General features: G+C 45.3%; 2 protein-coding genes across 5 annotated transcripts in view; both read left to right on the top strand.

Moving 5' to 3' along the window:
• The first annotated feature begins 237 nt into the window (after positions 1-237).
• On the top strand, positions 238-9,878 carry Syp (synaptotagmin binding cytoplasmic RNA interacting protein). Of its 3 annotated transcripts, none has more exons than XM_050169927.3 (7): positions 239-375; positions 876-1,541; positions 1,609-1,744; positions 8,148-8,649; positions 8,936-9,045; positions 9,136-9,284; positions 9,477-9,878. In XM_050169927.3, the coding sequence occupies exons 2-7, from the start codon at positions 882-884 to the stop codon at positions 9,741-9,743; spliced, it is 1,824 nt and encodes a 607-aa protein (XP_050025884.1). In that variant the 5' UTR covers positions 239-375; positions 876-881; the 3' UTR covers positions 9,744-9,878. The 3 variants fall into 3 exon arrangements, with proteins under 3 accessions (XP_050025886.1, XP_050025884.1, XP_050025885.1); XM_050169928.3 differs by lacking the exon at positions 239-375 and adding an exon at positions 652-759; XM_050169929.3 differs by lacking the exon at positions 9,136-9,284 and having other exon boundaries at positions 238-375; positions 9,477-9,706.
• Positions 9,879-9,983: 105 nt separating this feature from the next.
• Positions 9,984-25,917, top strand: part of LOC126521278 (transmembrane protein 135-like) — a 33,329-nt gene continuing 17,395 nt past the window's right edge. For both annotated transcript variants that reach the window (XM_072288641.1, XM_050169931.2), the window contains exons 1-6: positions 9,984-10,366; positions 12,497-12,624; positions 12,671-12,763; positions 18,480-18,513; positions 18,607-18,672; positions 21,042-21,088. In XM_072288641.1, the coding sequence (XP_072144742.1) occupies positions 10,214-10,366; positions 12,497-12,624; positions 12,671-12,763; positions 18,480-18,513; positions 18,607-18,672; positions 21,042-21,088 (521 nt within the window). In that variant the 5' untranslated portion in view covers positions 9,984-10,213. The remainder of the gene's footprint in view (positions 10,367-12,496; positions 12,625-12,670; positions 12,764-18,479; positions 18,514-18,606; positions 18,673-21,041; positions 21,089-25,917) is intronic.

Genomic DNA, 25,917 nt, shown 5'->3' with positions numbered 1-25,917 from the left:
CGGGCTTGCCCGCTCCTCTCAAAATCGCCAATCAAAACAAGGATGGCGCCTTTTCTTGGGTAGCGCCCCTTTGCGCAACGAAAAGTAGTTCCCCTAACATCTGTGTTTTTTAACTTATACAAAACTATTATCGTGAAACTGTGATAGCAGATTTTCACAAAACACCGAGTCATATACAGGTGTTCAATTTAACCCGAAACCTGTGCTGTTTTACTTGCCAGTCGAAGAACGGCGTGGCCCTTTGCAATACTCCGGCCACCCCGTGCATGTGTCACTCACGTTGTTGCCCATTCCCATTAGGTTGGGACTGGGACAAATTTTGTCCCCTCGAATCGGGATCTAATTTTTTCTCGTTTTAAGTAATCGGCTTCCAAAGTGAGTACAAGAAAGTTTTCTACACGTTGTTTGCGTTGCTTTAATAGTCACGAGCTGCATGAAGTGCTGTTCGCGCTGTTGAGGCGCGCTCACCGACTAGAGCCGGTCAGTCCTACGCCGGCCCTTTGTTTTGCCTGCCCTTGCGCGCGTTTCACTGAGAGTGAACGACAAAGATTTACAGGAGTCCGCGCTCTCCCAGCCAAGCGGAGTTAGGAAAGTGGCGGTAGGATGCAACGGAGCCGAGTGTAGTTGCAGCAACGGTAGTACCTAGCGTGCGATGCTAGCGAGGCCTAATTTGGCAGTTCGCCTTTTTGACTAGCGCCATGGCGGGATAGACGCCGGTGCACTTGGGTAGCGTGCGTGCAGTGATTCCCGGCGACCCGGGTATGCCCAGTTGAACTATGTGCTGCGATTGGCGTCCCGCTCTCGATTTGGGGCGTCGGTGAGGCACCTGGCTTGCGCGTCATCAGTGGCGTTTCCTTTCCATTTTCGTGACGCAGAAAACGATGGCCGAGGGTAACGGGGACGCAGCGACGGTGGAGCCCATGGACGAGTCGAGCGCGACGGAACACAGTGCCGACTACGCCAAGCTTGTGGGCCACGGGCTTCAGGAGAAAGTGGCTGCTCAGCTGGATGCCATCTTCCAGACGGGCAAGCTGGCCTACGCCGACTTGGACGAGCGCGCGCTGGACGCGCTCAAAGAATTCCCCGCCGACGGCGCCTTGGCCGTTCTGAAGCAGTTTTTGGACAGCAGTCTGGAGCACGTGTCCAACAAATCTGCCTACCTTTGCGGCGTGATGAAGACGTACCGACAAAAAAGCAAGCTGCCCGGGGCGTCGGGCTCGGGCGCCAACAAGGGCCCGGACGAGGAGAAGATCCGCGCCATTCTCGACCGTACGGGCTACTCGCTGGACGTGACGACGGGTCAGCGCAAGTACGGCGGTCCACCCCCCGGCTGGACGGGACCGCAGCCGAGCAGCGGCTGCGAGGTGTTTGTCGGCAAAATCCCCAAGGACATGTTCGAAGATGAGCTCATACCCCTGTTCGAAAAGTGCGGGAAGATCTGGGATCTTCGGCTCATGATGGATCCGCTCTCGGGCCTCAACCGAGGCTACGCCTTCATCACTTTCTGCAACCGCGAGGGCGCCCACAACTCTGTACGCGAGGTGAGTACCGTGAATCAGCCTGCACGCCCAGCATGCTCATTGATTGTGCTCTTTGCTCGCCCCGCAGCTGGACAACCACGAAATCCGGAAGGGCAAATACATTGGGGTCACCATCTCAATCAACAATCATCGGCTTTTCGTGGGCAACATCCCAAAGAACAGGGGCAAGGAGGAGCTGTTTGAAGAATTCTCCAAACATGCACGTGAGTGTGCTTTTGCTTGATCTTGGGCAGAAGATTTTAAACTGGCGAACACGAGGGTTATGAGCTTTTTTATCGCCACTACGTTGAGTAATAAGGTGCAGCAGTTAACAGCAATGATATTGGTTCTCTCGTTTGACAATAATTAGGCAAATTAAGGTTTGGGGGCTTCTGTATCAGATTTGGTTAGATTGCAGTGGAGCTGATACATTTCTTTAGTTAGGTTGTATTGTCAGCCAATTTCTGTTTCTGGTGCACTGTTATTGGTGCAGCTCAGGCTCAGCAGTCGTCCCTGATGTAGCACAAATAGTGCATCAGCTTTGTTTTGAGTTTCAGTGTACATATTGTTTGTTTGAATGTGCACAGCAGGTCTTCATAACTGGTGAGATAAAAGGTCTCAATAAATGCTCTGAGGCACACTGATAGATGGACTGAGGTTTTTTGTATTTGGAATTGACAATTTAGTAAGTTCCAATGTAAATGGCCTTCCAACGATTGACATTTGAATGATCTTTCCTTCTTTTTGCTGCTGCTATTCTCAGTGGTGCAAATGTTTGCATGCTTTTATGTCAGCACCTCTGCTGCTCCAGTTGACTAACTGTTTCCGTACTGACAGGAAATCGGGAAAGACCTGCAAGCTATTCTCAAAATTTTCAATGAAGGATGGCAGTGACTGGCTTGACCTGCAAAAAGCAAAAAAATGCTATTTATTGTAACGCCTCCTAAAAAGCCATACACATTTCAGCAATCCAAGATCCACAGTGTGGCAATAACAGTTCTGGACTACACAATAAAAGAAAATGCCATGACGAGCTGCACTCATCACACATTTCAGCAAAAATTGGATAGAGGAGCTGATCACTTGTGGACAAATATGTGCTCATTCTGTAGGTATCTGCCTCAGTGGCATTGTGCTGGAGAGCACAAGGTTGTGGATTCTACCATGGCAGCTGTATTCTGACAAGAACGGAATGCAAAAAAAAAGGAATAGGGTGTTGTGTGTTGGGTGCCCAAGAACTCCAGGTGGCCTGAAGTGGCATTACTGTGCATTTTTTAAAAATTAGATGCAGTAATTTAATTCTATGGTGGCATCTGTAAGCACTTTGCTTTGCCATTCACAACTGCAACAGTGTCTGGAACAGCAGCACAAAAAGGTAGAATGCTTGAATATTATAGCAATGCATTTGGGTGATTTCTTAGAGCAAAATAACATTACTGGTACGAAGTAAGGGTTTTGGATGTGGTTATTCCTTATTAGTTACTGTACACTAGTTTGCCAGAGTACTCAGGAATGGTGTTCAGATTGGTGTTATTTTTCTTGAGTTCCTTGTTCAAAGCTTGGTTTGCTGAAACATGAGGTGAGTAAATCTGCTGTAGACCACTACCTCGTGTTGTGGCTATAAACACTTTAATCTGCAGGACATCATGGATATTGCAATTTTCGAACCTAGCAACCTTGGCGCAGAGAACAGCCAGGCAGTTTTAATGCGATTGGCATTCTTTGGGAACTTCACGCAGTTTGTGGTATGTCTTTATGTCCATTTGTCCACGGCTAACTGTTTTCCCGCCAACTTGGGTCACTGGGTAGTCCATGGTCTAATGGGTAGAGCATCGGGCAGCTGCACTGAGGAGGGAACCGGGTTCGAAACCAGCCATCGGAGCAACTTGGGTCACTGGATATGTAACACTGGGTATGTGCTGCTCTTCAATGAACCTCTTTGACACTAACTTGGCTCAGTACTGCTTGCATCCGCGAGCAGTGGGAGCTCGAGGAGGAAGGCTTTGTCTGGCTGGATGCGCCCCTCATACACGACACATTTCGGCCGTGGCCATTCAGTGGGGCTACATTGCTTCAATGCGAGTAGTACTAATGTCGACATTCATTGTGCGATGGGCTCAGCCACAATTTATTTTCTTATACAAACATCTAGTAAAACACACCTAGGGCTCGACCATGAACTGGAACGTACTTCCCAACAATTTATGGCTAATGATACCTGCTTGACATTAACTAGTATTTGGTGTTTACTATATACTTTTAAATGTTCCAATATATTCAGCATACTTTCTTTTTTCATTTTGTTTGAATTACTCTTTCTTTTGTTGTCAGGAATGCTGGATATGCTCTCCTGAAAAAACTGCTGCATCTGGTGTTCGTCCCTCCATGCTAGTGGGAAAATGTAGATTGCACTGGTGCAGAGAGATGCCTTGGCTATTTCGCAACATTGAACATACCATGGTAACATGCAAACAGCCAAGATTGGAAGGTGTGGGGGCGAACAGTGCTTGCACCAGAAACACGCTAATACAGAAATCAAAGAAAATGCACTATTGTGGCCTTGTGTCCAACCACCCTTGCAATCTGTACTGACAGCGTAGGCAGCAAGGTCTGTACTGCAGATGTGTATTGAGAGTGCTCATTTATGATGATCTCTACCACTACAGTGGTTCAGGAAGGCACATGCGAATTGCAAGGATGGGTTGAATGGGTAGATGTCATCGGCTGCCACATGTGCACATATTTTTTTAAAGGGGATTTTCTGCTGCCTCTACCTTTGTGGGCATTGTGCGCCTCTCTACCTTTGTTATTGGTCTGCACTTGGCACTTGTTGCTTTTCAGTTCTGTTTGCTGCTCCTGAATATTTGATGGTCTATACACATGGCACAACAGAAGGTTCGACGGTCAATGCACTCGCAGACATGTGACATTGCTGTTTACTTTTCATTATTGCAGTACAGTGTATGGCGGCTGGCAAGCGCAAGTAGCTTTGCACAGTAGCCTCCTGCTAAGCCAAATATTTGGATATGCAGAAGGAAGCTCACTTGGTTGGTCTTTCGTGATCATGGGCATGAAAAAAAAAAAAATCCCCCCCCCCCCCCTCATTTTTTTCAGTCAATTCAAACTTTAAGCTGACTGCAGTTCCAGGAGTGCCTTGTGATTGTGCCTTAGTCGGGGATGCTGAGCATGGAACTTTTAATGACTGTAATCTTGGGGGGGGGAAAATCTTTTTTCTTGGAAATGATTTAGTACGTCTAAAAAGCTCATCCATCCTTATAATGTGTGCAAATGTTCCTCGCAAGATAGCAAATGAAATCTGATTCACACAAACATGCAAGGAGTTTCCTGAATGTAAGAAAGAAAGGTTGTTTTGTCTCGGTCCTAAAAAGTTTTGTTTATTGAACCCACTGAAACATAGTATCACTGTCATCAGAACTGAAATAGAGAGCTCATGACTTACCAGGTTCGTCTATGGCCAGTTCGATATCCCTTCCACTTCGGGGCAGTGATGTTTGGAAAGGACATGTTTTCTTTTTGTATGAACACCACATGCTGATTTATTCGTGCTTCACACAGAGTGTAGCTGGTGCAACCAGCTCCATTCAAAGAATCTATCTTTGCTGGGCATTGTGCACCATCTGGCATTGTTTTTTACAAATGCAATGCAATGGATGAGCAAGAGCTGTCTCCAGTACTGGATTATATATAAGGCCAAGCACCTTTGAACGAGCTTGGCTTGACTTCCACATTTTCTGCGAATAAACCCTCTGAAGAGCTGAACTTGTCTTCTACTTGGAGAGGGTTAAAGAGCACAAGGAAACGGAAAAAAAAAAAATTGTTTCGGTGTCATGAGGGCTGCAACATGAGTCATAACTGCTACATAAGCAAGGGATGAGGCAATAGAAAATTAAAGTGATCATCATGCTATAATTAGACTGGTCAGGTAGGTGGGCAAAGGAGTTTGTAAATACAGATATGCGAACTTTGATTGCTGTGCGCCATGCCTGTTTCAAAAACAAAGGTTGTGCAGTTCAGATACCTTTTGTAGTGTTGTAAATATTGCCAGGTGTGCAAAGTGCATGTCCAAGTTTTTGGAAGACTTGTCACATACAGTGCAGCTGGTGTGGCTCTGACTTGACTTTTTTTTTTTTTTTTTTTCGGTGAGCATGAAGGCACAGAAGGGTTCCCAAGTAGTCCGAGGTGGTGGTTTGCATGCCGATTCAATCAGAAATGCAGTTGAATATCACAAGTTGGTCCAAGTCAGGCTTGCAGTTACCCAGTGCAAAATTGGCTGTTTCAGCATAGAGCAACTGTCATTTGTAACATGCCAGTCGAGTGCTGCCTTTCTTGCTAGTTCCCCTGCTTGTTCACACAGCCCATACAGGGGTGGCATAGACCATAGGGTTTCCTTGATAGATTGCTAGAGGGAATTGAGACACTGGTGACTGTGGGAGCTGCAAGTTTAGCGAGCAGTTCAGCAGACAGCATGGAAATAATACTTGAATTTGCCTAAACTTTATCCTTGCTTCAAATGACATTGCAAATTGATCATTTAAAATTAGTGTTGTAAATGCAACAATTAGCTATAATTATGCACATGCACAGATACTTGTTGCCTTCGTGTGTTTAGAAAACTAGAATTGCTTGGAAATTTAGAGAGCATCATAAAAAATTTACTCACCATCCCGGCCCTGCGAAAGTGGATCTCCAGCGAAGCTGTTGAAAACGCCACTAGAGCTGCTGAAGAGGGTATGCAATGCTTTATGCTTTGGAGTAATGGTAGTAATGCCAATTTTGACAGCATGCTGCCACTGGCCATATTGCCATTTCTTTTTCCCTTTGCCGCTCCTCGTATTCATGCTGCACCTCGGGAGTCCTAGCAGTGCGTTGCATACCCATAGCGGTGCTGCAACAATGACGAAATCAGTTGCTAGGCTGGTATTTTTTTTTTTTTTTTTCATATATATATATATATGAAAAGCTACTGATGGCACTCCCCGTGTTGCAAGCTGTTGTCGCCATAGCAGCTTGCGCAACAGTAATCTTTACCAGGAAATCTATAAAGGGGGCTACAGCGTGCTTTGCATTATTATCAGGAGCACCTTATCATCGCTTATGTGATTCGGATGCTTGTTTTGTGCTCTCTTTATTGAAACGAATGCTGTTCTATATGTTCTATGCGTGATTCCTAAGAATGTATGCACGTTTTGTTTCACTTTGCCAAGTGCTTCAAGCCTGCTTCAAAGCACCTTTGCGCGGGTTGGCCTGGTATTGCACTACCTCCGGGTTTGGCCCACAGTTTTGCCTATGGACAATGATATGAAGAATGCCGACCAACTAGAAGCTAACAATTAGCTTTGCTGTAATGAAGCCACAAGCACGAAGATTTGATAAATCTATGTGCTACCCGTCATTCACATGGTAGAACGGTCACAGCACCACATTTCCCTTATGTAATTTTAGCAGAAAACGCTGATGGCGTAGACTAGTAGCTGACATCCGCCATGGTATCCCAGTGGCTATGGCGTTCTGCTGCTGAGCCGGAGGTCGTGGGTTCCCGGTCACATTTCAAAGGAGGCGTAATGCAAAAGTGCTCGTGTACCGTGCATTGGGTGCACATTATGGAATCCCAGTTAGTCAGAATTGTTCCAAAGCCCCCACTACAGCCTGTGTCATAATCGGATCGTGGTTTTGGCATCCAAGACCCCAGATATCTTTTGGTAGCTATCATTGGCAAAGCTGCAGGTGGCCGAGAGAGTAATTGTAATGTCACTCCACGATGTTTAAATGCCTTAATTGTTTCAGGTATCGCATTTCGTTTGTGAAGGAGTGGGCACTGGGAAATCCCTACAGGTGTTTGAATATTCTTTTGAGCCGAACAACCCGGTATCATTTCATATGGGGCTAGTGCTTTTATGCATCTAGCCGCACCATCTCTGCCATCATCAGCACAGAAGTTCCTGACAAACAAGCCTGCTGTGGAGCAGCTGGCTGTGCGTGTAGCCATGCATCCCCTACCTTGAGAATCATGGATGCCAGTCACTTTTCTGCTTACAATTCCCAATTTGTAGGCATTTTCCTCTTGCATATGCTTGTTGATGTTGACCAGGAATATTGTAAGGGGCAAGCAACAAGCGGTAGTAATACCCGTGCTCTGCTGTTGACATCTAACAAGTAGCTTTGAAAATCGGCTGTCATTAGTTGTGATTACCGAGATTCATTCGAAGGCTGCATGCTAACTTGACGTTCAGTCTTTTTCTTCTTGAATTTGCAAGTAATTGATTGATGGGTTTTGTGTGATAGCAAGAAGCTTTGGGTTTGACGACATATAGGTGTGGCCAGAAGGGGAAGCTGTCGTGGCCACGGCTTATTCACAACGGCTAGTCATGAGAGCGGCAGGCAGATGTTACAGCTCAGGCTGAGTGCACTAGCATGTTCTATATATAAGATCTACACACAGCAGTATTTTTATATGTAGTTTTGTAGCTGAGTATTGCACTGGCTCACTGCGATTTCTTAGCATTCAGTACTTTGGGCTCCTCAACTATGATTTATTAAGAAAGCTGAGGTGCACAATGAAATTTTTACCTGCCCATGACTAACGCAGTGTCCCTTGTGTTTTTCCAGCGGGCCTGACAGAGGTGATCATCTACAGTTCACCTGACGACAAGAAAAAGAACAGAGGCTTCTGCTTCCTGGAGTACGAGTCACACAAGGCAGCCTCGCTGGCCAAGCGCCGCCTGAGCACAGGCCGCATTAAGGTGTGGAGCTGTGACATCATAGTGGACTGGGCAGACCCACAGGAGGAGCCTGATGAGGAGACAATGGCCAAAGTGAAGGTCCTGTACGTTCGCAACCTGACAGCGGATGTGACGGAAGAGAAGCTCAAAGAGCTGTTTGAGGCACATGGCCGGGTGGAGCGGGTCAAAAAGATCAAGGACTACGCATTTGTGCACTTCGAAGAGCGGGACCACGCTGTGCATGCCATGGAGCAGCTTCAGGGCAAGGACTTGTGCGGGGCCCCCATGGAGGTCTCGCTGGCCAAGCCCCCGTCAGACAAGAAGAAGAAGGAGGAGGTGCTGCGCAACCGGGAACGTCGCATGATGCAGATGATGCAGCAACGCATAGTGTGAGCACTCTATCCTCTCCCACCGCTGGAACTTGAATGGTGGCCCATCCATAGGGCCGCATAGTAAAGTGCCCTGTGCATGATGTCATAACACCGCCAACTACTGCCAAATGGATTACATTGTGCTACACCACAAAGTGTGTGTGCCAGCTAAATGGGATAAATATGCACTCCAATGGTGCACTTGCATCACGTTCCTGTTGCATGGAATTGGTGCAAGCCTTGGGTGCTTCTCATTGTTAAATGAAGCTCCAGTTTAAAAAAAAAATATTTTTTTTTGTTGCAGGGACGTGTCGGACTACCGCATGATGGGCTGCATGCCCCCGCCGCCGCCCCTTCGGGGGCCCCGGGGCGGCGGGGGCGGCCGGGGCCCCCCCGTGGGTCCCAGGAGCTACGGTGAGTGTGGGGGCACCTGGGGGCACGGGGGTGTGCGTTTTCCCGGCTGGCTCAATCCTGATCCTTGTTGGTCTCTATGCTGCTCCGTAGATTACGACTATGACTACTATGGGTATAGCGACTACCGGGGCGGCTATGCGGATCCGTACTATGAGGACTATTACGGCCGCTATGATGACTATTATGACTACGGCTACCCAGCTGCGGCACCCCCCCGTGGCCGGCCTGCTCCAGAGCGGGTGGGTGGTTCCTCTTTTCCTTCCTTCTCTTGCCGACGGTTAGCATATCCGAGCGGCCGGGAAAGCGGGCGCCCCCGCGGTGGTTGAGGTGCTCGCTCTCGGATATGGTAGCCCGGCGCGCGCCTTGCCCGTGGCCGGGAGAGCAAGCCCCTAAGTCGGTGGGCCCTGATTAGTGTGGTGTTCGTGTTGCAGGCTCGTGGTGGCCAGCGTGGGGTGACGCGTGGGGGGCGCGGCCGTGGGCGGGCCCCCCGCGCTCGCGCTGGCCGGGGGGCGGGCCCTGTCAGCCGTGGGGGCCGTGGGGGCGCCCCCCCCCGGGGAAGCCTGGCCGGTAAGCGCAAGTTCGACGGGGGCCACCAGAACCAGGGCGACTCGAAGCGCCGCTTCCACAACAGCAACCAGCAGCAGCAGGACGACGGGCAGCAGTGGTACCAGGACTCCTTCAAAGAGACCTGGGGCTGACCGCCACCGCCGCCGCTCGTGTGTGTGTCTTCCCGCCGCCAAGCACTCCTCCTTCTCGCGGGGGGGCCGGACTGTGATGGACAGGCGACGTGTAACCTGACAATGTGTGGAAAATAAAAGTGGCCGTTTTAAAAACTCCGGGCATTCTCTTCCCTGACACGGCTGTGCGCGAACAGCGCTCACAAGTGGACGGACGACGACGACGACGACGCCCACCAGGCACAGGTTTGGTATCGGCGACCGGAGACTTATGTTTCTACTTACTGTAGTGCATAATGCTTGTTGAGTGTACCGCGCAACGCGAACAGCTGTTAAAATGTCGGCTGGTCCAATAGAATGCTGTGTACAACGGCCCGGTGCGCGCCGTAGTGAAATGTAGGTGGCGTGGACGTACGACTTGTTTTGGAGAGGTGAAAGTACTTGGGACAAGTTTTTCCTCCTGTGTCCATTCAACGTGTAGCCGCCTTGCAATGGCGGTTTTAAGCAAGTTGCTGGAAACTAGCCTGCCATTTCGTTGCTATGAAATCGCGCACCCGTGGGAGCCTTCGTGCACTGCTAGCTGGGTGACACTGTTTTTCGACACCTTCAGCAACTCCATCAAGCTCTACAGTGTGCTCTACCTGGTCAGTGCGTTTACTTCCCACCACATATAAGCTGTTGTGCTTGAAGCGGAAAAAAAAAAAAAAAAAAGTCTGCGTAGGTCTAATACGCTGTGATCTCTAATACAGATGGTCGAACATGTGCATGATCGGCAAAGGTTCGCTGCATCGTTTTTCCTCTTGAGGTGCTGCGTCGTTACGCCGTATGCGCGAGTCAGCTGACCGTGCGGACGCGCGTTCTAGTACGTCCAAAGAGCCTTGCTAGGTCGCCCCGTACGTAAGCAACTCGCGCGCACGTGTGAAAGCGACGCCGTAGGCTACTGCTGAAAATTTGTGTGACGTTTTTTTTTTAGCGGATCTCCCGCAACGAAACTTTTGACCAGCCACTGTAACCCGATAGAGGATACTCGGATATCTGTGAGATTCGGTTGGAAACTGGCAGAGCCTAGGAAACGTTCACGCATGCAGTCTGTACCCTTGACCGCTTTTAGGCGCCTCGGGGTTTGAATTTAGGTTTAGAGTACGACTGGAGCGCCCGAGCGGTAATCTGAGGCGTCTCTCTTGCGAGCCACCGATGTGAGAGAGATACGACGAGTGCGCCTTCGTTCATGCACACCAAACAAGCGCCACAATTAAATGGCGTTAGGTTAATAAAATGTACATTGCGCGGTGTCTTTGGTATTGATGTTATGGGCACTGTCGAACATTCTTTGCCTCTTTTGTCTCTGCTAACGCTAGCGCCCTAGCACCGTGTGGAGCGTGCGCCAATCAATATTTCGTGCTCGGAAAAAAAAGGAAGCGGCAGTAACTGTACAGTGTTGCTTTGACTATAATACCATGAACGCAAATGTTAAAACATAAAAAGAACAAAATCCATCTATGTAAGAACTGAGCTGAGTGCGCGCCTGTAGCAGCGCCTGCGAAAGCGTTTTATCTCGCCTGCCGTTTATTGCCAACAGCAGACGTGAAAAGCACATGTTCGCACATTTGCTGTAATAAACTTAGCGTTTTGCTCTTGGTGTGCTGTGTGAATTTCACTTTGTGTAGAATTAGCTGATCAGAACTAATGCTAAAAATGCGAACAAGCACGAGATAATATTTTGCTTTTATAATGCGTGGGTTATCGATCCATTATACAGCAAAACTGCTCCACCTCATTGCACATGACTAAACCCCGTTTTCTTTTTCTTTTTTAATAGTATTTATGCCTCGACTATAGCTACCTTAAAAATTGTGCACAGCCCACATCCAGCGACACTTAGTTATCACAAAATAGAATCCCCAGTATTGTGTGTTTGTTTGTTTTGGTGTGTGTGCATGCATGCACTTGTTTGCTGGATTTTTATGCTTTATGTGAAACTAGAACGCGGTCTGGTTGATTGCAAACATCACTTCCAGTGCATACATAGACGGGGACCAAAAGAGCGACGAAGACAAGCGCTGGTTGATTGACTGGGTAATGCACCAAATATTCTGGCAGTAAAAGTAAATGAAGACTGCAGTAGAAATAAAGCAGACAGAGGGGATGCTGGACTTGCACAACTAGGATTTACTGGAGAAGTGCTGCTGTGGACGTGAAAGAATTGGCAAAATGGAAACATAATGATGCTCATGATGCTTTCTGCATGCAAAGGAGGCTTTAAACACTTCTGTTGGTATGACACATGTTTGGGCTGACACATGCTTGTTAGGTTTCATTTTGTTCTGTCTTCATTCCTGCACATAGCAGCATTGCTTCAGCAAACCCTCACAAGTTATAGGCCCACCATCCTTTCTGTCTGCCTCATTTCTTCCGGAAACTATTTTTACCCCTGGAAAACATGGGACATTACTTGACCTTTGTGTATTGTGGAAGTGAAAAGTATCTCTTCTGACAATGAAGGCAATGCAAGTAAAAGCACTATTTTATAACAATGGCTCATAATATAGTACAGTTCCTGGATGTTACTGCTTGCTTTGGTCCAGCAAAGCATTTTTTCATAACTTAGTTTAATTGATGTCTCTGAGAGGTCTCATTTCCACTTTCCTCTTATCACTTCTCCACTTCAAAGAGCAGGAGTGACATACCCCTTTCCTCATTTTTCTGTTGGGGAAGAAAAAGATACTGGCTGCACTACTTTGCCAGGCTATGTGGCAGCTGTAGAATTCATGCAGGTGGCGCAGCTTGTTAGCCGCAGGACCTCCAGACGGGCATTTGCAGAGACAGTGCTGAGTAGTATACGGTCAGCATCCTTCCTCAGCTATAATGTGATGCTCTTCATGTTCGTCATCTGTGCACTGAGGTGAGTAAGTGTGATAGCAGTGGTACACGCTCGCCTCCATCCTCAGGTGGGGCTTTGGCCGCCTTTATCTGCAGAATTCCACCTTCGTGGCTGGGCTTGCCTCAGGCTTTCTTTCCATTTTCGTCGAGCATCCGAGCAGGTAACACAAGCCTTTCTTGTCTGTCCAAGATGTGTTTTTCTGTGTCTATCACTGTTTCAAGTTTCAAGCCATCAAGCATTTCGTTCAAATGTTTGGCACATCTTCTCTTTTTTAAATTTTCAGCATCAATGCCACCTGATTAAGTTAGCTTTTAAGTATGAAACGCTTACATGTAGTGTTAGCCAGCTCTCGGAGAGAAAAAGATAAGTGAGATGCAAAAAGTGAAATCTCAGCTGTGCCCATATATCTGAGCTGTTCCATATCAGTCTTTGGATAAGAGATTAGTGCAAGGAAAAGACTATTCTGTGACAATGGTTGAAGTGGGTGTTGAAGCCCAAGTATCTTGGTTCAAAGGCTGCCAATCTACCGCCCATGCCACTAGCTGATCAATATTGGCACGCACCGTACGAAGTGACCACTTCTAGTTGCAGTGACATTTTGCTATGTATTTCTTTCCATCTCATAAACAAACTTTGTCCCTAGGACTCTGTCTATTACTGCACAAAACTCTGTGTTGCCTCTCAGAATGCAGAAAAAAGAAATCGAGAGCCACTTGATGTTTTTAATTAAAGCTGTGAGCATAAGTGTAACTTTTGGGTGAACTTTCTTGGTGCTTGCTTATTTTGCTAGGAATGAAAATCTCAACTTGCTGTTCTATAAGCAAATTTGTGCAGCTAATATTGTAAAATTGTAGAAAACTGGGTAAGTTGCTACGCTCACACCTTGAAGATAACAGGGCCATCAGTTAAAGCAGGAAGTGGAAAAGAAAATATGGGTGTTAAATGTGATGTCGCAGCTATGTGCAGAGCATATTGTGCCATTGATCTATAAGCTGTGTAACATGGACTTTCATTTACAGTTGATAGCACTATAAGTGTGAGAGAGGGAAGGAAAGAGGGTGCGTGCTGTAAGAAAGTGAGAAATGTGCTGCTGCAGTCATTTTGCAAAATGAGAGGAGAGCAACAAAAAAATTGTGAGAGTAAGACTTCCATCCGGCTGAGCACCACGAGGGTACTGGTATGTTCTGTGGACAGTTACTACCATGTCTCTCTTGTTTCTCATTGTGAATGCTACCCACCATGGTATGGCGTTGTGCTGCTAGGCTCATGATTGTGGGTTCCATCCCGCCCACAGTGGCCACATTTAATTGTGGGCGAAATGCAAAAACACCTGTGTGCTTAGATTTAGGTGCTCCTTAAACCTCCCGCCCCCCCAAGTGGTCAAAATTATTCCAGAGCCCCCCACTACAGCATGCCTCACAATCAGATCGTGGTTTCAACTTCTAAAATGCCAGAATCTAATTTCCTTATGAATGTTACGCTGGCATGTGGCAGGCTTGAGGCTTCACACTTGGAAATAGTGCAGGGTCCTCCACTAGTGGACTAAAATTCTTCACTCTGTCATGTTCCCCATGGCCCTTGAAAGGTGTCAATTCCCACCTTGGATGAATGTGATCAATAAAACAACTGACAAAGCTTGTGGTTGTTTCACTTGTTATTATACTCAATCCTGTAACAGAATACACGGTTTCCACATTCCCTTTGTCACCAGCATCATAGTTGTGACACAAAGCACTGTCAGACAGCAGGGTACACACTATGGATGCTCTGAATTATTCTGCAAACATAGGAGGAAACTATACCCACACAAGACCTGATAGGCAAAATGTCGGCATGGACAGGTGCGTTATGCTCCATCTCTCGATGAAATCGGCTATGCATTGGCTAGTAACTACGTTTCATTGCCAGGTGTGACAAATTTCAAGTTTGTTTAAAACACAGCATATGCTTACCATTATATAAGGGATATGCTTACAGACTTCATTGGCATAATTGGCATAAATTTGCTGTGTGCATATACAAGGATGACTGATTGTGATGCTGGTGACAGCACGTTGAGAGCTATGAACTGCCTAAGACAGGATGTGAGAGTAATTGCTTAGGCTGTGCAGAATTTTGGGGTAGAATTTTAAAGAATTTGTTTTCCCCTTTAGCTGCACGCACGCTGTGGGTTCTTTGAACCGACTTATACCCATGAAGTAGATGCCTTGAAACTCACCAGACACGTCGGCGATGGTGTAATTCCAGGCTCTTAGACCATTCGGCAACTGTGCCGAGAGGTTGAGAACCAGCGTCCCTGCCCTACTCGCATGGAAACTGAGGTCCTGAGCACACAGGCAGCCTGAAACAGCCAACAGACATGCAGTTGAAGTTCCCTCCAAATCGGCAACTTGAAGGCACATGAGAGCTTGACGCGTAGGAGCTGTGATAGTGCACATTGTTTTTGGTGCTTCTTGAACAACGGCCACTTCTTGATGCAGAACAGGAAGCTGGCATTCACCAGCACTGACACGCCAACACTGCCTCATCTGAAGGTTAAGTGAACTGAAAGTTTCAGTAGAATTGAATTCGATACTAATATCGAATTCAGTGCCAAGGTGTGTAAATTTTCTTCAATGTCATCTGTGTTGCTATCTATAATGGCCAGCAGCCTGCCATGTTTGCTACAACGAATTCATCTTGTATGTCTGGAGCATTACTCTGCCTAGACACTATACTGCAACATATATTGCAACATTCATATTGTGAGTTTGCCAAGCTGCAAGCGTAATTCCTGCGCTTTTTGCTACCATGTCTTGCACATTCCCCTAGTACCTCATTTAGAGTTGCTGGTTGTGGCTTTTATATTAAGTACCTCCATGAAATTTGGGGATATCCTTCTTGGTGGCTTCAGACAACAAAGTTGTTTCGTTGCTAGTGCATATCCTGATGGCAGATCTTGCTTTGCTAACAGCCGTGTCTGTTAGTGCAGAGCCTACTGGAGCACGCTATAAAAATTGAAGATGTCAACAATTTGATTAATACTCACCAATTAACTCTTGAATTTACCGCCTGGTTAGCAGTGTTGGAAAAAGCAGAAGTCGAGTCTCATGGCATTTTGGAGTCATATTACTTCCAAGATATTTACATTGCCTGCATATGTCACTGAATGCATGTGATTATTGCTGCCATATTCTTTTTGGACAACTTAGCACCAGTTGTCCAGAAGTAAGCATCTGTTGTTATGACATAACCTTTCAGTTGTCTCTTCCATTGATAAAAAAAGAAAATTATGGAGTATTATGTGGCAAAACCACGATCTGATTATGAGGAACGCCATAGTGGAAAAACTCTGAAAATTTGGACCACCTGGGGTTCTTTAACGTTGAAGTCTGGAAATCGCTGGTGTGCTGTCATTGATACTTAGTGTGTGAAAACTGCATTGCTTGATCCTTGGCTTTTAAAGGCTTCTTGCTGCCACTATTACATCACACCTATTCACATAAACTGAAAAGCTGCAACATAAAAGTTATGAGCATAGGTGGGAAAGATTATTTTTCCAGGTGGGCCAACTTTCTTGAAGAAACTACGTGTAACCTCGAAGCATTGTTCACTGATAGATAGATATATATATATATATATATATATATATAGATATATATAGCTCCCCAGGCAAGAATCGTGTTTTCCTTCTGCTCATTAGAGAAAGACATGAAAACTGGGACGAAACAAAACGCACCTTTACACCTTTGAACTGACATTGTCAATTCACTTTTGTGGTGGTAGGTATTGTGGGAAAAAAAAAACGGCTATCACAGCTTGTTTCCAACTAACACCAAATGCAACGTGTTACTTCAGCCGGGGCACAGCAGCTAAGGCTTGATAATGATGTTTTCTTTATTTCATTCTGACTAACACAGAGGAGCCTGTTTGATGGCGTTGCTTTATGATGCCAGTGGGAGTGCAATGGTGGTATTTTTCATGTCTCTGGGTTTATTTATCAGTCGGAAAAGATTAGTCTACAATTAGTACGTCGCTGAAAATATCGCAGTTAGATGTCCCTTGGCTGTCCCTACAAATGCCTCATTGACACTTTGATAATTAGGATAGTACGTCTCGAGTTAGATAATTAATTACAATTAACTTAAAGAACTCTCAGTAATGAAAAAAATTACTGGCAGCTGCTCTACTGTACTGGAAACAATATGCACTAGGCTTTCTTCGAGTAACGCAATTGCTCTTTTTAAGATCTTCGTGCATCATAGTTAATTGGGACACCATGTATATATTTATGACCTCTGCATGCAAGTGACGATGTTTCTATCCCTAATAAATGTTGTAACTTATTAAAAGAGTTCTTTTTTTTCATGAGTCATTGGCATTGCTTACTGGAAAGAGAAGCAATACTGAAACACATAACATTCACATGCATTTCACATGCCATTGATAAAAAGCCTTTGCCGAAGGGGTCACTGAAGTCTGCACGTTCTTTTCAGGGTAAAAAAGCAAGCAAAGGAATTTGGGGCGAGGTTAACATACAGCAACACATTCATTCTCTAGGCTTAGGCTATCCATACCTTTAGAAATAATTGTTAATTGGCTACCTCCTCCTCTTTCAAAAATATAGTAACCTTTGCCCTGTGTGTACATTTAAATATATTGTGCATGTGCAGGGTGTTTACAGTGAAAATTTAAAACAATGTTGAAGTGAAAAAATACAGATGAGGCAGCTGCCGCTGATGTTTCTAATGCATTTGCTATCCTATTGACAGGATTTGAAGAAATAAAGCAAAATTATGAACTAAAAGCCGTCGACGTCCATGCCAACAATGCTGCAGTAAGCGATTAGCCTTAATAAAATTTTAGGTGGAACAGCAGAGGCAAGTTAAAAGAAACCTCAAATGATTTGGGTGACAAAACTCTGGTAATGACATTTTAGGTGAGTGGTGGAGGGGGGGGGGGGGGGGGGGGGAGGGGAGGAGGTAGGCTTCGGCCCCGCTGGTAGGGCAGGTGCTCTGGGCCTGGAACCCCCCTCTAGTCGGCACCTATGGTTATGTGTTCAAAGTGTGCTGGACACAAGGATTTTTTTTCTCCTATGGAGGTTCCTTTAATGACTTAACTGGCTGAAGGAAGAAAGGCACTATGTGAAGACCTGTGTTTGATCTGTGAGTAGCCATTGCTACTGAATACATACACAGTGACTGCAACTACTTTTCTGGGTACATGCGACACCAAAAGTTGTCCAGGCCACATGCAACACATGTGATACATGCTCTAAAGGCAACCAGATTTCTTATTAAATAGCACAACTGAGGGCTGGCTAACATAGTTTTCACACTTTACATGTAGTTTTGTGTTTCCCATTTTGCAGTATCAAACTGCACCAACTAGCCTAGCTATCAATTCTGCCTGTAGAAAATGAATCTTTAGGCACTGTCTTGGAGCAGAGCAAATATTTTCTGTGTTGCGCATGGTAGTAATTCAGTATAGTTGGCCTGTCATACTGGAACACATGTGTTTTCGTACTTCATGAACAGCCTTGACCTTTCAGTGCTATTTCAGTTCCCCAGAGTTGTGCATGCTATATGTTAAGCCATGTGCTAGACTTTAAGATGAACAATAAAGAATGATAGAAGCCTGTTTGCCTTATCAGAAGTTCTGCTTAAAGGCAGTGCACAGAATCTGTGGGAAACAACAAAGCCAGCTTATCGGGGAAATTATTTCAGAGGGGAGTCCACATAGGTCACTGTACCAGCAGTGAAAGAATACACCACAAGCAGTGTCTTGGAGTAAAATCACCTTGTTTCACATTTTACATGCCATGCTTCAACCTCTGTACTGTCCTTGGCGACTGCATGAAGCGCTCAAAATTTTGTTTTCTTACCTGTCACTTTCAGGCGTCGAGTTCTCTCTGTGTACATGCTCAATCAGGTGAGCTGGAATCAGTGTGTCTAGATGGGGTGGTGGGACATCCTTGACTGAGTGCTAAGAGAGACGAATTTGGAACCACTTACTTCCCTCTAGTGCTCGGAGATCGTGTTCAACAGCCTGCGCAGCCGCAACATTGTACACGATGTTCCTCAGGGAGAGGTATGTCACCATCTTGAATTTCTTTAAGAATGACATTGCCACACAACTAAAAAAATTGTTTGCTTGTCAGTGCAACATTTCTAGAAAGCACCCACGTAAAGAAAAGTGCTCTCACTGTTAGTGGCTGTAAGCCAAGCATCCTTGATAACTTATTATTCCCCAATTCTTAATCCTTTTCTGCAGTAAAATTTTATTTGTTTATCTTTAAAGGCAAATCGCTGCTGCCAACATTTTGTTGGCACATCAGTGCTTTCACATTTATCATCCCTGGTGTTCTAAAATTCAAGGATGCGGTACTATCCACTTCTCGATAGCTGCAATTGTTAGACACAAATTCTGGCATACTTGTTCGCCCTTTACAAACCTCATGTGACAAAATCATCTGTTTCACAATGCTGCATGCAGAAGCTTTGTACGCCAGAGAAAGTGCTCAAGAATATGGTAATTTGCTGTTGCAGGGCACACAAAACAAAATTGTAATAATCACACTGCCCACTGCTCAATGGCTGCAGCATTCTGCTGCTAAGCATGAAATAGCAGGTTAGGTTCCTGACTCTGACAGCTGCATTTTACTTGAAGGCAAATGTAGTTTATGTGCATTCATGAGGCCCAAAAATAATTCTAAGCCCACAACTATGACTTCTTTCTTGCATTACTGTACATATTTGAAACAAAGAACTTCATCAGTTATATAGTCAATTCCATTTAGATTTTACTCACAAAAAATTGCTCATTAGTTCAATATGGCATGTAATTAGATATAATGCTTTATGAAATTTGATAGCTAAAAACATGTCTGAATCTAAGGTTTATTACATTTCTTAAATGCTTTTTTTTTTACAAAGAGAGATGCTGGTTAGCTGTTATGCAAAATCTCTAACAATATAAAATTGCATGCTCATTGACCGGGCCACATGAACTCGTGCATGTCACACCAAGTTGCTCACCAAGTTGTACCTGATGCCACCTGATGTTGTGGCCTGGCAACAACAGGAAGTAGTAGAAGGCAATTGAAATGGGTGGCCGACTAGAAGCCTAATGTTTTTATTTGATGTAATGCGATAGAATTAAAGGCGAACTGTTGCTTGATCACACAATGTTATCATGTCCAGATAATTGTGAGTGCATAAAAAACTGCAGGAGACAAATAGTTTCCTGAGAGCACACCTGGAGGAGTTCCTTCCCATACAAAAAATGAAAATGTATTGTTGCTCCAGGCATTTATCTTAGCAGTGGCATAAACAGTCAGAAAGAAAAATAGAAGTTTGTCATCCTGGAGGGGCAGTGACGCTTCATTCGCTGCTTTTACTTGCACTCGCCTTGTCTCCAGCTATATGGTGAACATCTTATAAGGCATGTGCACTTGCTTAAGGAAACGGCTGCCTTGTGGTTAAATATTTCATCCGCGGTCTGACTGTTTTAATGTGTCTCTTACATGCCATGACAGTTGGCCTTTAATTCTGCCACGTTTGATTAAACAAAAGCACTAGCCTTCTCACTGGCCGGCCAGTGCTTCTTCCTCTTGATGCTAGGCCACAACATCAGGTGGCATTATGCAAATTCTTTGTAATGAAGGTGTGCCATGTTGGCATGATACGCCCTCGTGCATGGCCGTAGCACTGAAAAGCTGTGCATGATGCACACCATGCCAAGAGAAAAATTTATTCTCCAATTTTTTTCTCTCCTAATAAGCCCCTCACCAGGCCCCATTGCAAATTTTGGTTATATACTGGAATTTGTAGGGTGCCATCTAGAAAGCGTTTTACTGCAGTCATTTTTTAAATTGAATAATTAATAGAGGAGACAGGAAAAATTTAGATGTTTGTCTTGCTAGCAGCCAGAATGCAAGCTTCACTGCCAGCATAGACACTTTCCCCCTTTACCTCGAGTATTGTCTGCAAGTGACATTCCTTCTCTGCCTTCTTCAATACCGGACCCAAAGGATTGTGTCATGTTTACATCACGAGCCCCGCTCCCACTTCTTTTCTTAATATTTTTTAGTCTCTTTCTTGCTGCACTGCTCACTTCCAGTGGTGGCATTGTGCGTTCTGCATTGGATGATTTACTGAAGTCATGTGTCATAAATCGATGAAGTTTCAGGCAGTGCATCTTAGCTAGTGCTTTGTGCATGTGACCTTGACTCTATGGGCGGAAGCGGGGCGCCCTCAAGAATGGTTCGCATGACACGTGTCTTGCACAATATCTAATGATAGTGAAAAAAATAAGATCAAGATGGCTTGATGACACAGCTACTGTATTGTGTGCATTGCTGTGCCATCTTCAGAGCTGTCATTGCAACGTTGAACTTGATCCAACTAACACAACTTTATACACTTTTGTCTTAAAAGTCTGCAAATTTATATTTTCAGGTGGCTATGTTTGCTGTGAGTTTGGCAGGCTTCCTATATTGCATTCGGTAAGCATTCTAACATGTGCAAAGCATGCTTGAAATTGACAAAAAATGTGCTTCACACGAAAAGTCACAGGTGTCTCTTGAACGGGTATTATAGGCAGTAGCTAAGCGTGGGAACTCATAAAGCAATCTGTTGGTTCGTTATGGCATGGAATAATTGTGAAAAATGAAATGTTCTTTGGCTTTAATGAGATTTGATCTTGTATCCTTTGTGCTTTGAAGCCAACAAACAATACTCGGTCCGCCAAACGTGTCTCGCCTTACTGGCACCACACGCCTGTCCGAACGGAACGCATTGTTGGCTTCATGAAGCGATTTGTTGCAATGGGGCAGGAAAGGCTAGAAGGTCACTACCCCCACTGGCCCATCGTAACAGCTCCTCCATGGCCCGAAAAATCTCGACAGGCCAGTGCTGATAACCGCTGGGCAGGAAGAGAATGCCTGGTGGCAAGGGGGACGACTTGGCTTGCAGTAATCAGTTGCAAAATGCTGACACTCACCCCAGAATATCTCACTATGACAGGCAGCAGTAAAGCAAACCCCACAACACGGCTCTGCGCAGAGGTGAAGTATCTTGGATCTCGCTTTAGACACGCCAGGCTTCAAAGAAAACATGAGTGCAAAAACAACAAATACTACATTTCGCTATGCATATTTTGAAGGAATTTAGTGCCGACAAAGTTAGCAATCATGGATAAAGTCCTGCTAAATGAAAGGGGATTGTCTTGGTTTAACAACAACAACAACAACAAAAAACAACCTAGTCAGGATCTCTAAGCGCAGAACGAGTTTCATATTAGCCTGCTCAAGCCATCTGTATTGCTATGCAGCTTTCCCTTTTTACTATATCTAACAGAGAAGTTGTACTGTTGGATGGTGAGGCTCTATCGGAGCAAGCAGCCATTTTTTTTGGATGTTTGACTTAGCCATGTCAAAGATGAATCTCACTCCATACAAAGAACATGATAACTTCTGGGCTCCCCATTCATTCTCTGAAGTGCTATAGGCTTCCTCTGTTACAATTAGTTTACGACTGGCATAGAGAATACAACGTTCCTCATTATCATCTCCGATCTGACTAAGTACTGCACCCATTCCCCTGTTGCTTCCTTCACACTGAACTATGACTTCCTTTGTATAGCTTGGTGCATGAAGCACAGGACGAGAAACTAATAACGTTTTCAAACCTTGGAAAGTGTTCTATTTGTTCTTATTCCAGTGCACGTTACTCAGTGCTCCCTGTCTGAGTGACTTGCTAAGGACTTGCTATTTGCGAATAATTCGGAATGTACCGTTGATAGTACACAAGTCCAAAAAATGAACAAATGTCTGTTTTTGTGCACGGCTGTGAAAAATCTACAATCATAGCTGTTTTCAGCTCGACCGGCCGTCTCATGCACTGGCTGACAACATGGCCCAGATAACTTGCAAGCAGCCAAACCTACATTTCTCCGCCTCCATCATTAAGCCTGCTTCCTTCAACCATGAGAACACCTGCTTTAGGTGCGATAGGTGCTGTTTCCACATGTCAGAAAAAATTGTGACATCATGAAGATATGGCAATGCGAACTTCTGCAAGTCTTTTAGGACAAGATCCATCAACCTAGAGAAGCTAAACAGTGCATTTTTCAGCCCGAAGCTAAGAACAAGAGGGTGAAAAGCGCCTACAGGTGAGATAAATGTGGCATAGCAGGCTGGCACTTTCTGAAAGGGGAACTTACCAGTACCCCGCCTGAGATCTAGAGTCGAAATGTATTTAGCAGTGTTGACTCTTTTGATTTGTTCCTCAATGTCGGGTATCGGGTACAACTGATCTCTGGTGATGGCATTTAACTTCCTGTAGTCAACACACGGACAAGGGTCCTTATTAGGGGTTTCCACAAGTATTAGCAGTGACATGTAGTCACTCTCAGCGCGATCAATAACTCCCAACTCTAGTATGCGCTGTATCTCTGCCTCCATAATTTCTTTCTTTCATGGAGACACCCTGAAGGCTTTGATCTTACAGGTTCGGTTGATGTGAGCTCTATTACATGCATTATTAGTTCGGTTCTACCTGGCCGATTGTTGAATCCATCAAGATATTCTCCTAGCAGCTCCTTTAGCTCATCTAGCTGCTCAGGTTTAAGAGCGTCCGTACTTACCGAGTGTTCTACAACTTCTTCCAGGCTGATTTCAGAGTTGGAGGTTGCTTTACACTCATTAAACTCAGTATTAATGTCATCTGGCTCTTTGATGGTAAAGTTAACAACTCTGCTCCGCTCCACGTGCGGCTTCATCAAATATTCTCACCTCCTTCCTGTGACCGGGCACTTTCAGAGTACAGTTAGTATCTGAAAGTTTGTGCAACACTTTAATGGGTCCGTCCCAGTGAACTTCAAGCTTGTTCTTTCTTGAAGGTCTGAGGATCATTACCTGGTCCCCAGCATTAAACGTTAGAAGCCTCGCATTCTTGTCGTAATAAAGCTTGGCGTCCTTTTGTGGCACGCCCATGTTCTTCTCGACTAATTTTTGTGTTGCACTTAGCTGTTCCAGCAGATTTAGCACATACTCTACCACTGTTTGACTATCTCCTCTTTCCTCCCACATCTCTCTCAACATTCTCAGTGGGGAACGGAGTGTTCTCTCATACACTAGTTCTGCTGGTGAAAACCATGTAGCCTCATGAGGAACTGTTCACAAAGCAGACAAAGTAGCCGAAAGACAATTATCCCAGTCCTTGTGCTCTTAACAGAGTGCTCATAAAACTCGCTTCAGCACTGGATGCCACCTCTCTGCACTATTTGCATGTGTATTAACTTTACCCCGCACTATTATAAGAATGTGGAACTCAGTGAGCTGGTGAATACTGACCCTTGATCCACCTGAATTTCTGCTGGAAACCAGACTCAGGTGAATACTGTCAAAAGTGCATCTACTACCTTGGTGGAACTGAGTTCTTTCGGGAGGATTGCCTCCAGAAACTTTGTAGCCGGACACAGCATGGTAAACAGGTACTTGTAACCCGACTTTGTCTTTGGTAGAGGCCCTACCTTGTCTATCACAATTCGTCTGAAAGATCGGATACTGAGGGCACTACCTTTAGTGGAGCTTTCCATGTTACCCCTAGTTTACCCGAGCGCTGGCAGGCGTCGCATCATCTTACAAAGTTTTCTACATCCTTGAAACGGCCAGGCCTGTAGTATTCCATAATCAATCTTTCTTTCGATTTGTTTACGCCTAGGTGGCTAGACCACCCATTTCCATGACTGAGACCCAAAAGGTCCTCCATGTACTTAGTAGGTATGACTAACTGATCCAGAATCCTGACCTTTTGGTTTTTGTAGTGCCGATATAATAAGCCTCCATTCTCGTGCATCGTCACGTTGTACCTTGCAATGCTTTCTTTAGCTGTTACATGTAATTTAGCTATGCTGACATCATTCTTTTGCTCGGCTTCCAGTGACTCTCTGTCCACACTCAAGAGCCGATCAAAGTTCTTTGAGACCAGTGACAGTAACGACCCTGTCTCGCTTGCAAGTGCGTCAACTGGCTCTCTGTGCAGGCGTGAACTTTGACACATGCCTTGTGATACACACTCGTTGAGCAAGTAAGCTGGCAGGATTTCTTCAACCACATTTTCATCCCTCAAGCCTAGCTCGGTTTCTGTTGCCGAGGCTACTTCTTTTGCTACTTCTGCTGGAGCGGCTTTGCATTTTCAGGTGAAAGCGATGCAATTTGACGAGCTTGGGATCACGTCAATGCCTGTACTATGCCCTCTCCAAGTTTCAGCTCCTTCTCATGCAGTAACTGATCTGACTGATTCGAAAAAATGTAAAGGTACTGCAGTGACAACAATTTGGAAACTGCAGCTTCGGTCAAGAGCTCCCCGAACGGCCCACTGATTTTGACTTTCGCCATCGGCAGAGACACGCTGTGTTCTTCCACAACCTGTTTAATCCATGCTACTTCTCCAGTGAAGTCATCTACCGTCACGCAAGATGGATGGACAATGTCCATGGTGGCGGCACTGTCTCGTACTACTTGGCATGGTTTTCCACTAATATGCAGGTCGTGAAGATACGGGCTTAAAAGTTCCATGTTCTTGCCTCTTTCGTCCACGTAGGAGAAAACTATGCTAGACTTCCCACAGTTCGCAGTGATATGTCCGAGTTTGTGACACTTATAGCAGCGGATCGGTCTAAAAGACTCGAATTCCTTTTTCTGCTCTTTTTCTATGGATTCACCATTTGACTTCTCTTTGCTCTTTTCTGACATCCTTTTCTCTGTGTCTACATGCTCCGGTCGTTTCGTCTGCATTCTCTTTTTAAACAGAAATTGTTTCCGCGGTCCATTTTGACCGTCCCAATTTCCATCCTCGGCACTTTGCTTTCTACGTTTTACGTACTCTTCGGCTAATTCGGCCGCCCTTTCCACAGTGTTTACATTTCCTCTGCCTTGCACCCACAGCTTCGCAGATTGTGGGATGCTTTTGTAAAACTGCTCTAGACACATGCATTCAATAATCTTGTCGCTGTTCTCGTATGCTTCCGCGCTTTTCAACCACTCGACTAGGTTTGCCTTTAAGCCATATGCAAACTCCGAATATCCCTCACTATCCATCTTGCCTGTGCTTCGAAACCTTTGTCGAAAAGCTTCAGGTAAAGGCAGTACTTTTTCAAAAGGCTAGCCTTAAACCTTCACGTAATCATATGCATCTTGTGCACCGAGTCTGGCAATTGCTTCAGCATCTTCACATGACAACGTAGACAGCAACCGATGTTGCCATGTACCCGGAGTGAAGTTCATCTTCTGGCAAGTCCTTTCAAAATTTTCTAGGGACAACCCTATGT

The sequence above is a fragment of the Dermacentor andersoni genome, chromosome 6, assembly GCF_023375885.2.
Source record: "Dermacentor andersoni chromosome 6, qqDerAnde1_hic_scaffold, whole genome shotgun sequence".
Taxonomy (NCBI): Eukaryota; Metazoa; Arthropoda; class Arachnida; order Ixodida; family Ixodidae; genus Dermacentor; species Dermacentor andersoni.
The sequence above is the reverse complement of the archived record's forward strand: the minus strand, read 5'-3'. Positions and strand labels throughout refer to the sequence as shown.

Bases quoted from the DNA above. Each gene is read 5' to 3' on its own strand.
- Syp (XM_050169927.3), top strand. From the start codon at position 882: ATGGCCGAGGGTAACGGGGACGCAGCGACGGTGGAGCCCATGGACGAG. The intron at 1,542-1,608 runs GTGAGTACCGTG...CTCGCCCCGCAG, and splicing joins CCCACAACTCTGTACGCGAG to CTGGACAACCACGAAATCCG. The intron at 8,650-8,935 runs GTGAGCACTCTA...TTTTTGTTGCAG, and splicing joins ATGATGCAGCAACGCATAGT to GGACGTGTCGGACTACCGCA.